General features: G+C 43.0%; 1 protein-coding gene across 2 annotated transcripts in view; it reads right to left on the reverse strand.

Annotated features, from left to right (window-relative positions):
- Positions 1-1,521, reverse strand: part of LOC115470734 (multidrug resistance-associated protein 1-like) — a 108,452-nt gene extending 106,931 nt beyond the window's left edge. Inside the window, exon 1 of one of the 2 annotated variants that reach the window (XM_030204222.1) lies at positions 1,440-1,521. In XM_030204222.1, coding sequence (XP_030060082.1) covers positions 1,440-1,451 — 12 coding nt within the window. In that variant the 5' untranslated portion in view covers positions 1,452-1,521. Of the gene's footprint in view, positions 1-1,342; positions 1,406-1,439 lie in introns of those variants that run through there. The other variant, XM_030204224.1, reaches the window with a different exon arrangement.
- Between the last annotated feature and the right edge of the window lie 12,642 nt (positions 1,522-14,163).

Raw genomic sequence — 14,163 nt, forward strand, 5'->3', positions numbered from 1 at the left:
CTCACCCTGAAATTGATGAACTGAAAACAATAATTTGTTGCATGAAAGTAAGCATCTGCAAACAAAGATTTTCACACTAGCCTTTACGCTCCATTACTTAACAAATACAAAGTGGCTCGTCCGGTTTGCCCAGCAAGATGTGTAGGCTGTTTTTGAAATTTTGGTTAAGGTTACCTCCATATTTTCTGTTTAACACTCCAGGTATAATACAGACATTGCTTTGAAGCAACATGTTCTTGGTACCAAATCACAAAAATCGATTGGACTACTAGTTTTCTCTAAGGAGGCAGTCATATGACCACTAAACTGCAGTAGTACCACTGAAGAAATTACATGGCTAATAGCAACCATACAGCTTATCTAGAGGATTTGTGATGTATGTACTACCTAGGAGTGAAGACAAAGCATGGGGTTTTTTTAAATCACGCAAAATACGCAACATTTGAAAGCAAAATTCCACAGCAAAATAGAAGACAATCAGAATGGTGGATAGTTATTACTAGTCTCTCGCACTTTGTTAAAGTTAGTTCTTTTAATCATTGAGCTCATGCGTAAGAGAATTTTGATTATTGCAAAGTAGAATGGGGCCTCAGGAGAGGTTGTAATCACAAGATCAAAGGTTCAGTAGCTGAAATAGAACTTTTCAGGAGCAGCCCTAGAAACCTATCAGATCACAGGGGCTCCACTTATTGGAGCCCAAAACCACCTAATAAAAGGCTAAAATAATTTTATATGCTCTCACGTTAATAAACATCATTCATATGCTTCCTTTTAAGCATAGGAGCTGGCTCTGTGGGTGCTTGAGCACCCCCAATATTGAGAAAATTCCTTGAATGTGTCCAGGGAGGGGTTATTTCCACTGGGCTTAGCACCCTCAATAATTTTGAAAAGTTGGCTCCTATGCTTTTAAGGCCATCTGAGAATATGGTTCTCACTGCACAATGTAGGTTCGCATTCAGGAGATAGGCTCATGCTGTTGATGAGAGTTATATCAAAGCATAACAGAAGAAAGGTCAAGTTAGCAAAAACAAAAGGAATTTTGGAAAATGCAAAAGGTAGGTGTGGAAGTTGGCAAGGGAAACTCAATCATCACTCCACGCTAGTCCAAAATGCTTATCATACAATGCATTCACCTTAACCATCAAAAGCAACTGGCACTCAAATACATGCCTAGGTTTATGATTCCCATGTGTCCCAGATGTTCCATTCCCTAGCGAAAGTATGAAATGAATCAGTTAAAGGTGGGTGGGGGGGGCTTTATTATTTGTATTGGTATTTTGTTTACTAATTATATATCGCTATCGAATTTCTATGAATGTTAATTCATTTGTATATTTGATACCATGTCACACGCATCCGACTGCCCTCACACGCCGAGGAAGCGTCCTCTCCCCCATGGTCTGTCATCTGTCCCTCAATCTCGAACTCCCCCATCCTACCTTCAAAGTCATGCCTGAGATCGCCCAAATCGAACCCCGTCGATTTCCTCCTCTGGCACCCCACCCACTTTGATTCAACTTCTCTTCCTCGACCGCGGGCGCGCTCCGCCCTGCTGGGAAACAGGAAGTGCGTCAGAAGGAGGTCGGCCGTGGGCGGAGTGGAGAATGAGATCAGACAGACTGAGACTGGTGTCGGTAGTAGTCGACACTAGTACTGTTACTGGACAGAAGGAGAAGGAGACGGCATGAAATCCTATGTAGCATATTTTGGGACTGAAGCCGCTGCGCGAAGCTTGCCGCTGTTTTAGTTCAACCAAAATAAAAAAGGCTTATTAAAAAATAACGGACTGCCTATGCGTGATTTCTCTAAAAAATCTACCCCCCCCCCCCCCCCGTTTACTTTGAAACGCGGCTAGGTCGGCATTGCCGCGCGGCTTAGCAAACGGTGGAGTGGAGGGGAGCAGTTCCAGTTGGATAGGCAGCGCCTTAAAAAGCGGAGGTTAACGGATTTTATTTATCTTAAATAAAATTATCACTAACAACGCCCCCCTTTTTTTGTTACAAACCCGCACATTAATGCCAACACAGCCCATTCAAAGGGCCTCTTTTACTAAGCCGTGAAAGCAATTCCCACCAGTGTGGCAGTGCCGACAAAGTCCACTCACTTTGGGCTTGGTAGGCCCAAAGTAAGGGGGTCTTTTACTAAAGATTAGCTCCAGTTATCTACAGCAGGGCGCATAGTAATAAAATGGGACCTGCTGCAGATTCGAGCTAACCTTTAGTAAAAGACCCCCCCCCCCCCCCCCCAGGCTGTCGCACCGCAGTCCCCACCCACCCCCCTCTGCCACCGGGCTGGGCCCCCTGCATTGAAATCACAGCGCCTCACCTGTCACCTCGCTCCGTGACTGAAAGCGCAGCCAGCAGCGGCATTTTGGATTCTCCTCCCTTCGGGCCTTCCGCCGCTGCTGGCTGTGCTTTCAGTCACGGAGCGAGGTGACAGGTGAGGCGCTGTGATGATTTCAGTGCAAGGGGGCCTGGCCCAGTGGCGGACGGGCGACATCGGGGACTGCGGCGCCAGCCCCCCTTGGAGGACTGGGGAATTTTGTCTTCCCTGCCCCCCCTCTCGGCGGCCCTGCCCCTGACTAAGCTGTGCCTGCAATGGAATTACCGTGCAGCTTTGTGAGGGGGGAACAGCTTAAAAAGTTATTGTAGCTGGAAGAAATAGCAGTAATAAACTCAGTATTTTCTGCTTATTTTTCTACACTGTTCTATAGAATACAGTAATGCATGGCTAAATCACAGTGAGGATATCCTGTTTCCTGATGGGTTCATGTTAACTGTTGTAATCTGCCTTGAGAAGCCTGGTGTTACGAAAATGGAATATAAATTAAATGGAAGTAAAATTAAACTCTCATTTGGGGCACAGGGAATCACATCTTCACCTCATCTCTTCTGTAGAAGCTTAAAGTTTAGCTACACAAATGGATTATTCTGTTTTGAGCATGTTTCAGGGACAAGTGGTTTTATAAGTCAAAATAATACAAATTAATATTTTGTTTCATCCACATCTCTCATTTCTTGAAACATAAATACCCCCCCCCCCCCCCCCACACACTTTACAAAGCCGCATGATGGTGCTGACACAGCCCATTCACTTTGAATGGGCTGTATTGCCATTACCGCACCGGCAACCACTAGCACGGCTTTGTAAAAAGGGGGGGATGGGCTATAAGCCCCTAATTCAGTCCATTGGTTTTGTTATATTTTGTTCTTGTAATGACTTATACTATGCCACCACTGAAAACTTATCTCTTCTATCTGGTCAAAAATAAAAGGAGCTCATTGTGAACACTCTAAAAGATTGCTTTGTGGCTGTACATGAGAAATTGTGATATTGCATATATAAGTGGGTGTTTTTGTTCCTAGTCATGCATCCAAAGGTTATATAATCCTTTCAAGAAACCTAGTTAATCGTTTAACTTATTAGTGGAACATAACAACAAAGGCATGGTATGGTCGCATTTTCAATATGGTAATACTGGAGCCCAGCTAAGGAACAGGTTATTGTGAGTTAGTCTTCACTGGACCAAACTTGCTTTCCTTGTGCCATCAATATCCAGTTGGATAGGCAGTGCTTTAAAAGGTGGAGGATAAAGGATTTTTTTTTTAATTGACATGTCTAGTGCGTTCGACATGTTAAACCACAATATACTACTAAACATCCTAGAATACTTCGGGATTGGTGGAAGTGTACTCAACTGGATCAAATGTTTCCTCACTACTAGAACATACCAAGTGAAGTCAAATTCGAACATATCATCACCATGGAAAGCAGACTGTGGAGTACCTCCAGGATCACATAGTAGATGACGGCAGAAAAAGACCTGCATGGTCCATCCAGTCTGCCCAACAAGATAAACTCTTATGTGTATACCTTACCTTGATTTGTACCTGCCTTTTTCAGGGCACAGACCGTACAAGTGTGCCCAGCAGTATTTCTCGCCTCCCATCACTGGCTCTGGCACAGACCGTATAAGTCTGCCCTCCACTATCCTCGCCTCCCAACCACCAACCCCTCTTTCCCCACCTGCTCTGCCACCCAATTTCGGCTAAGCTTCTGAGGATCCATTCCTACTGCATCACCACTCTCACTGCTCCTTTTCAACCTAATGATGACCCCACTAGCCAAGTCTTTATCCAATCAAGGCCTTAACCCTTTTATATACGCAGACGATGTCACAATCTACATCCCTTACAAGCAATCAAACTCAGCCTGAACACCATGACCTCATGGGCGAATGCATTTCAACTAAAACTTAACACAGAAAAAACACACAGCCTCATCCTCTCATCCCAATATAGCATGAACAAACCCCTCCCTATCTCAGACAGCCTGAAAATTCTCGGTGTTACAATGGATCGAAACCTCACACTTGAGAGTCAAGTGAAAGCTACAACAAAAAATGTTCCACTCAATGTGGAAGCTCAAACGAGTGAAACCTTTTTTCCCCGAGGGAAATATTCCGTAACTTGGTACAATCCATGGTACTAAGCCACTTGGACTACTGCAATGGAATCTATGCGAGATGCAAAGACAAATCATAAAGAAACTCCAGACAGCACGGAAACACAGCAGCCAGGCTTATATATGGAAAAACGAGATTCGAAAGCGCCAAACCACTACGAGAAAAACTACACTGGCTCCCAATCAAAGAACGTATTGCGTTCAAAATCTGCACCCTGGTTCGCAAAATCATCTACAGAGAAGCCCTGGGATACATGACTGACCTCATAGACCTACCAACCAGAAACACATTTAGATCAACAAGAACATATCTAAATCTCCATCACCCAAGCTGCAAAGGATTCAAATACAAATCAACCTATGCGTCCAGCTTCTCCTATATAAGCACACAACTATGGAACGCATTACCAAGTGCCTTGAAAACAACATATGACCATCTAAACTTCCAGAAACTACTAAAAACTAACTTGTTAAAAAAGGCATACCCTAACGATCCAACTTAAATGCCTTAACCCGGCGGCATGACAAAACCAAAGCTAGAACTGGACTCTATCACAACCTCACTTTCCTTTATCACAACCTCACTCTGTATTTGTTAAACCGGTACTGGCGATCGCCTCTATGGTACTATGTAAGCCACATTGAGCCTGCAAATAGGTGGGAAAATGTGGGATACAAATGTAACAAATCTCTCTATATAAAACGCACCTCCAACGTTCTAATGAAGCCTCTGTTAGCCAACATTCTAAAGTGAAGGGGGTGAGATCCTATTGTGTCTGCCCCGCCCACGCGTCAAACGTGATGACGTCGAGGGCGGAGCAATGACTCTCAACCAATCGCAACGCTCGGCAGCGAAGCGTCAGGGAAGGAGGCGGCGCTCCCGACGTCTAGCCTTCCCTTCGCTGTGTTCCGCCTTCTTCTGACGTCAAGGATGACGTCAGAAGAAGGCGGAACACAGCGAAGGGAAACCTAGACGTCGGGAGCGCCGCCTCCTTCCCTGACGCTTCGCTGCCGGAACCGGCACGGAGGTAAATTTGAAAACAAGAAAAAAAAAAAAAAAAAAAACCATGTTGGGGGGAGAGAAGAGGGTGGCCACTAAAGAACAACAATGGGAGCGGGAGGGCAGGGGAGAAACGACAGCATGGATGCGAAGGGGGGGGGGGGAAGAAGAGGGCGGCCCAGGCTGGGACATGGGAGAGAGAGGAGCATGGATGCAAGGGGGGGTCATGAAAGGGAGACAGGGGACTTGCTGCAAAAGGATGAATAGAGGCGGCAGGGGACAGAGGAGCATGGATGGGCATGGATTGGGATGGCAGGGCTCAGGAAGAGAGGGCAATTGCTGGAAAGGGATGAATGGAGGGGGCAGGGGACAGAGGAGCATGGATGGGCATGGATTGGGAGGGCAGGACTCAGGGAGAGAGGGAAATTGCTGGATAGGGATGAATAGAGGGGACAGATGGGCATGGATGGAAATGGATTGCAGGGCAGGCCTCAGGGAGAGAGGGCAATTGCTGGATAGGGAAAAATGGAGGGGCCAGGTGACAGATGAGCATGGATGGGCATGGATTGGAAGGGCAGGACTCAGGGAGAAGGGAATTGCTGGATAGGGATGAATGGAGGGGACAGATGGGCATGGATGGATATGGATTGCAGAGCAGGCCTCAGGCAGAGAGGGGAAATGCTGGATAGGGAAAAATGGAGGGGCCAGGTGACAGAGGAGCATGGATGGGCATGGATTGGAAGGGCAGGACTCAGGGAGAGGGGAATTGCTGGAAAGGGATGAATGGAGGGGACAGATGGCCATGGATGGATATGGATTGCAGAGCAGGCCTCAGGCAGAGAGGGGAAATGCTGGATAGGGAAAAATGGAGGGGCAGGTGACAGATGAGCATGGATGGGCATGGATTGGAAGGGCAGGACTCAGGGAGAGGGGAATTGCTGGATAGGGATGAATGGAGGGGACAGATGGGCATGGATGGATATGGATTGCAGGGCAGGCCTCAGGCAGAGAGGGAAAATGCTGGATAGGGATGAATGGAGGGGGCAGGGGACAGAGGAGCATGGATGGGCACACACACACACACTCTCTATCACACTGTGTCTCACATACACACTTGCACACACTCTCATTCTCACACACACACTCTCTCACACTCACACTTTCACTCTGACTCTCACAGTCACTCTCACATACACTCTCCCAAACATACACACTCCGAGGAAAACCTTGCTAGCGCCCGTTTCATTTGTGTCAGAAACGGGCCTTTTTTACTAGTAAATAGATAAAATATCTCACGTTATCCTAAGCAAACTTGGGTTAAATGTGACTTACCTTTGAAAATACAATGATACAGAATAATAGAATTCAGTAACAACATGGGCGCAAGCCAACAAATATGTCTGAAACATTTAACAAAGATAAGGTTGCCATATATACCCAACTTGGCATTTAAAAGACTCCTAAAATAATGCTTCATGTTCAGAAAGCATAGTCGTAAGTATAGATAGTTATTCAAACATTATCACATGCACACAACAGTACAGGCATCCATACACACATTGCAAATGTAAACAACAACTTATGCAGACTACATCCAAAAGCTAATTGTTATTTTCTCATTTCCATTTTCAAAATTCTACTCCATCTGGTAACCAGCATCCAGTGTTTGAACAAAATGGAAGCTTTCAGAGTTCATTACCTCTAATGACAGTTTCACTTTTGTCTATTGGTGCTGCAGAGATAACTGAAAATGAAAACTGAGGAGGTCCCAAAGCTAATGTATAATGGTGGCTATACATTCACTTTTTTTGTGCCCTTATTGACACAGACAGAAATCATACTCATTATTGCATTCCTGTATGATATACATTATGTGTACTTTAGAGAAGTGAATCTCAACTCTGAAGCCTTGAAACACACCTGCTTAGTCTACTTTTACAGTACTTGTTTGGTCTTCTTATTAGAAAATAGAAATGTTAAAGAATCAGAATGAATCAGAAATTGGTGCCTATTGGATATAATCACAAGACGGAGTATACAGTGGTGGTTGTCGCCCAGGAATTTGACCGTCCGAGCTCCCTTTCCGATATTTAACACAATGGGAGGTGGTGATAACATGCCAGCAAGTCGGGTTGGGGTGCTAATTACAAGTTCCGTCTGGCACAGGGTACCTGGATGGAACAGGAGTCTCGGTGTTCTATAAATCGCTTGGAGCTGGCAGTGCAGAATGCCTTACGCAACTTTGTTCCCTTTCTGGTGAGGGCACTGGTCTGAGTTTTGTCCGACAATGAGACAGCAGCAGCTTATATGAACAAGGAATGTGGGACCCGCAGACATCCGATAGCAGTGGAGGTGAAGAAATTCTTCTCTGTCGGCAGCTCACATTGCTGGGTCTTTGAAATGTGGCGGCGGGCTTTCTCAGCAGGCAGTCCTTGAACCCAGGATAATGGGAACTATCCAGCCTTGATTTTCAGCTGATTTCGCACCAATGGAGTTCTCTGCTTCTGGACTTGATGGCGACAAAAAGGAGTGACTTATGCCCCAAGTTCTTTACCATCAAAGGCCTGATGGGGATCGATGCCCTACTGCAACCCTGGCTGGAGACACCTCTACTATATGTCTTCCCTCCTTGCCTATGTTAGGCCACATGTTGAAAAGGATCACATTGCACCAGGGTTGAGTAATTCTGGTCATTTAGGGCACCTTTTTGTGCCTTATTCGTAATAAAAACAGGTTAAGTCAAAACATCTTAAGGTTTAGTCCTGGACGTTTTTGTTTTGTTCCATTATGGCTGAAAAACATTTGGCCTGTAGCAGTAATTTAATTTTCTTACGTGCTGAAGAAAGTTCTGTTTGTGCATATTCAAATTTCTGTTTTAGAGCTTGCTTTCGTGACGTATCTTTTTTATTTAACAGACCTGTCTCTGTAGTGTATTTCATTATCAAGATTTGGTATGGGTGATGTATACGATGATTGGGATGTATCTGGATTATTTAACAGAACTGTCTCTGTAGTAACAGGTTCAGGAAGTGGCAAGTGTATTTTGTTAACAAGATTTGGTATGGGTGGTGTACTAAATTATCATAATTTTGGAGGTTTTTGGGTCTTTTTGACTGTTAGAAGATAAGATGGGAAAGCAAATATGCTTGGCACAGCACCTTCAGTCAAACGAACAAGTAACAAGCTGATTTTGTCAAAGTCCTCTTCCCTGAAGTGATCTGAGCACAAAACTGCAGTATGTGAAGGGACAAAACCTTTACATTGAATAGCAGAAACCCAATGCTGTAGAAAAAAGGGCTTTGATGGAAACCTAAGCAAAAAACATGTGACAATTACCAAATTGTGGACTACAGCTACTATTGTAGGAACAGGTTGCCAAGTGAACCCCAAACCTGGTCCTGAAGGCATCCCAGACAGTGAGGTTTTCAGGATATCCACAATGAATATTCATAAGAGATACTTAATATTCATTGTGGATATCCTGAAAACCTGACTGCCTGGGGTGCCTCCAGGACCAGATTTCAGAACCACTGGGTTAGCTTAACTACCGTCAGAGGCAGACATGGTCATATAATTAACATTATAATTGTGTTCGCATTTGGGTAATAACTGAGAAAATACTGTTATCAAATCATATTAGGAAGCTTGAAGTCGACTTGATTAACTTCTGCTGAATATCAAACAGCTAATAGTTTAAAGGCTAGATTTGTACAAATAATAATAAATAATATAATATTATTCTATATATTCTATTCTATTTTTCTATATTCTATTCTCCACCAATTAAATATAAGGTAATATGATAAGAATATGTAAGAAAAAGGGGAATTAAATACTATATTTGTTGAATTACATTAACCTGCACTGTAAGGTTTAAGGACATGTAACTTTAAAATGTTTATTTACAATACAGGTAATGTAATAATGTTACAAGAGAGAGGCAGTTTTTAGGAATCTTTCACAAGATTCAGATAGCAAATCTGAATTATAAATTAGGCTGGATAATGGTAACTCACTTTGATGGAGGCTGCTGGTTGGAGTGATGAAAGAGATCCTCACTGGAAAAGAAGTCTTTTTGTTGCAGAGTTGTTGCTGGAGCCTGGAGAAAGTCTTATCAGGGATGTGTGTGAAGTCTAGCAAGGATCATGGAGGTGCAGATCAGGAATCAAGAGCAACAGCGGAGAAGCAAGAGAGCGAGAACTGAGCATGTTCCAGTCTTTTTATAATCTCTTGTTGGACCATAGGCTGAAGTCAGGTGGGGTGTACTCAATCCAATGAAAACTCAGGGATGGCTGAAAACTGGTTTCATCTAGTTCTGAGATGGAGCATTGGTAAATGGTCACATATTTAAATGACATCATAAGACTTTCTGTCTGGACACCTGCTGAGATATACATCTGGAAGGCATCTGACAGGATTAAAAGAGTCTTTGAGAGTAAGTGGGCTTCTTTTGTCAGATTAGATAGGTAGATGGGCTTTTCAGTCTGAGTCATTGTCTGAGAATAGGTGAAGTTTCACTGTCTTTGGTTAACTCCAGTCTCTGTGATTGCTGTCCATCTTCAGAGTTTTGTTCTTTGGAGATGTGTTGATGGACTTAGGTATCCACCTAGCTAGTTTTTGTTATCAGTAGTTTCCAGGAGGAAGGTGAAAGCCAGACCAGTTTATCCAATTCTGTCCCAATAAGTCTTTGCAGCTGTATTTTTATATATACATTTGTATCTGATTCAGCAAAATCAATAACTCTGATAATTATACTCATATCATGCTACAGATTTTGTTTGCTGAATTCATGCTGACTAATTTCCCCTCCAACAGATTTGTTCCTTCTTGGTTAATTTTAAACAATATGCTAAGAAATGATTTACTCTGGTCTTACAAAAAGGACATCCCATCAAGCAATGCATCGCCATTTGGAAAACACAAATGCCCTTCAGCTCCAACTCTTCTACTGTTGCTTTCCGTTAGCCATCATTATTCCCAGGACGCATCTATATAAGTCATTTTGAGGCAGTGGGCATAATTATACATATATAAGAAGCCATATTAATTGGTGTTTAAAAGCTTGGTGCTTGAATTCAACTTTTTCAGTTCTGCAAGTGATGGAGGAATGTCATCTGGTTTAGATTATTTAGAATATGTCTTATTTTAGAATATGTTTATTCTGGGTAGTTAATATGTAGAATGCCTTTTTAAATCTAATGTTTGTTCAACTCTTTGCCTTACGTTCTGAGTAGGGCTGCAGTGAAAAGGTCAGCATATGGTTTGAGTTTTCTGCAGTCCTGGCTGGTTTAATGTATGGAGCTGATAGGTGAAAAGGGTCAAGAAAAGTCTTGATTAATTATAGGTAAATGTAGGAATGGTCCTGAAAGTAATAACAAACTATAGCTGTATGCCATTGAGTAGGACTGGCCCTTGACCCCTTAATGAATGCCAGAGTTCAGTTAGCAGTTAGGATGGAGTTGACTAGGAATATGAGAAATTAATCATAATAAAAATGTAAGAGACTGGTGCCAAATTGTCTAGCGTGAGGGGCCCCAGGTCATAGGTCAGTTTGAGAAATATCAAACCTATGTAACTGATATTTTTAAAGTAATGATTGGCTGAGGCAAGGTAACCAATCTATTCTTTACCATCTGGAAAGTAAGGGGGGCTAGAGAGGGGGATAGCACTGTATTTAAGTGGGAGCAGAAGCAGCTTACGTCAGAAGGAACAGACAGAAGAGGGAGAGACAGCAGAAGAGAAAGAAGCTGAGACAGAAGCCACAAAGACAAAGAGAGCTGAGAAAGAGAAGAAGAGACTTAATACTGATGTCCTACTATGTTTGCTGGCAAATAAAGAAGATTTCTCCCTCATTCTGGTGTGTGCTGCTTGACTCCTGAAGTACCACAGATTCTGCTAACAATAGGGGTAATTCATGCATCAATTCCTGCAACAATTTTATACCTCTCTTATAAATAGTAGTGATACACAATATTAAGTGCATTTGTATAATATAAACGCATTCCACGAAACAAAAGGAGCAAGTTGCCACAAACCATATTTCTCTTTTGATCTAGGCACAGGGGAAAAAAAAAGATTTTAAATGCTCCCAGGTCTCAACCTAATTCATGTTTAATGTGGGATATAAATATCATTAAGTAAATAAATAGATAAAAACTCTAAATGTTGAAAACCCAATCCTCATATCATGATGTCAGTTTTAGTGACCCTTTACCAAGAGAAAAAAAATGTCTGCACGAATAGAACATTAGGGAGTCCCTATAACCAGCCCCTCCAGATAACACACTGATTACAATGCATAACAAATTACTACTCTACCTATGAAAAGTTGTTCTGTTATACTTCCTCTGTGTACATCTGTATGCCACACAAACTGGCATATTTGAAAATATAAAGTGAGATTAAATAAAAATGCTACCAACAATAAAGAATGACAATAAGGATGCAGCAGCTCATAGGTTTGCTTGCTTTGTTCAGAGTGTACTAGATGACGACTGTGCGCAGGGAATGGGAAATCGTGACTAACCAAATTGGCTTCAACCATTTGACATCATCCCATCTCTTGCTTTCTTCAACCTCCTTGATGCAAAACAACTATGGCTCTGTGTGTGGGAGGAGTGTTTTCAGAAACCAGCTCTGCTGGGGCACTATATCATACAGATGTCTTGAAAACAGAAGGGGTGTGACAAGGTGTAGATGTGCACACTGGTAAGGGAAAGAGGCCGGGAATGAGACTTGATAAACGACCTTTCTGTGGTTACAGTCAAAGTGGTTTATATGCTATATACAAGTACTTATTTTGTACCTGAGGCAATGGAGGGTTCAGGCTACTCTCCAGGAAAAAAAAAAAGGGGGGGGGGGGAGTGTTAATAGGGGTTTGTGGATTCTCTCACTTCAAGAAGAAAAAAAGATGGTTTTGCTAAATACTGTGTTGTTGGTTTGCTTTACATATTCAACACTATTTTTGTTGTTTTAAAATTTCCTTTCAAAGTGGCTGCTGAGAAAACCAGCTCTTGCAGGCTGGGTTCACAGGCTTCTGTGTGAATGGATCTGAAAGCCTAATGAGCCAAACCCCTACGGTTTGTTGTGTAAGCTAATCTCAAAACAGCTTAGCATCCAGCTTTAAAAATAAGAATAAGATATCCTTTTGAAAGAAAAAAATATAAGAAAAAGAAAACAATGTTGATTTTCTTTCCTGATTGAAAAAAGTTAAGCTGTGCATGAGCACATTCCTCCATGGCGCCATACTTGGAATGACTGCTAACATCATAACTCTACAGAGAGGCTAATTCCTCAGGAGTTTATCATCCCAAATTTAAAGACTTAAATTCCTACTATAATTTTGTATCAAAAGCATTTATTTGAATCACTTTTATTTACTATTGTGCAATATCATAACTGCAATCACAGTACAAAAAAAAAAAGTATCCCTTTTCCCACCAGGAGTGCCTTATAATCCCTGGTAGTCTAGTGATATAGTCAGAGCAGGAGCAATGCTCCAGTCATAGCAGCCATTTTGAGAGCAGAATCAGAAAGGGCAGGAGTAACTGGGGATCGCTCCTGTCAGAAGTACACCCCTAGAGATTTTAAGATAAGCCCAAGGGGCCCAACAGGTGGGGAGGGGGGACAGGAGGAGGGGCAAACAGGATTATTATATCCAACTGACCAACTCTCTTGGCTCTAACCCTCGACTTCTCTTCACCACATTGAACTCTCTCCTCAAGGTGCCCCCTCCCCCAACTCCCCCTTCATTATCTCCTCAGACCATTGGAGCCGACTCTGTGGGTGCTTGAGCACCCCCAATATTGAGAAAATTCCTTGTATGTGTCCAGAGAGGGGTTATTTACATTGGGTTTAGCACCCCCAATAATTTTGAAAAGTTGGCTCCTATGCCTCAGACCCTTGCTGAATTCTTTCACAACAAGGTTCAAAAGATAAACCTTGAATTCTCTACCTCGCCACCTCTCCCTCCACTAGTCCGTTCCCCTCTCTCTCTCCTTCCTTTTCCTCCTTTCCTGAAGTTACTATAGAGAAAACTACACTTCTCCTTTCGTCCTCAAAATGTACCACCTGTTCCTCTGATCCCATTCCCACCCACCTTCTTAATGCCATCTCACCTGCTCATATTCCTTTTATCTGTCACATTCTCAACCTCTCACTTTCCACTGCAACTGTCCCTACTGCCTTTAAATATGCTGTGGTCACACCTCTCCTTTAGAAGCCTTCACTCGACCCTACTTGTCCCTCTCATTACCGACCCATCTCCCTCCTCCCTTTTCTCTCCAAATTACTTGAGCGTGCTGTTCACCACCGCTGCCTTGATTTTATCTCCTCACATGCTATTCTTGACCCACTACAATCTGGTTTTCGCCCTCTCCACTCAACCGAAACTGCGCTTACTAAAGTCTCCAATGACCTATTACTGGCTAAATCCAGAAGTCTCTATTCCATCCTCATTCTTCTTGATCTTTCCGCGCTGCTTTTGACACTGTCAGTCACAGCATACTCCTCGATACCCTGCCCTCACTTTGGATTCCAGGGCTCTATACTTTACTGGTTCTCTTCCTACCTCTCCCTCCGCACCTTCATTGTTCACTCTGGTGGATCCTCTTCTACTTCTATCCCTCTGCCTGTCAGTGTACCTCAGGGTTCTGTTCTTGGTCCCCTCCTTTCTATCTACACTTCTTCCCTTGGTTCAT

This window comes from Microcaecilia unicolor, chromosome 5 (genome assembly GCF_901765095.1).
Source record: "Microcaecilia unicolor chromosome 5, aMicUni1.1, whole genome shotgun sequence".
NCBI classification, from domain to species: Eukaryota; Metazoa; Chordata; class Amphibia; order Gymnophiona; family Siphonopidae; genus Microcaecilia; species Microcaecilia unicolor.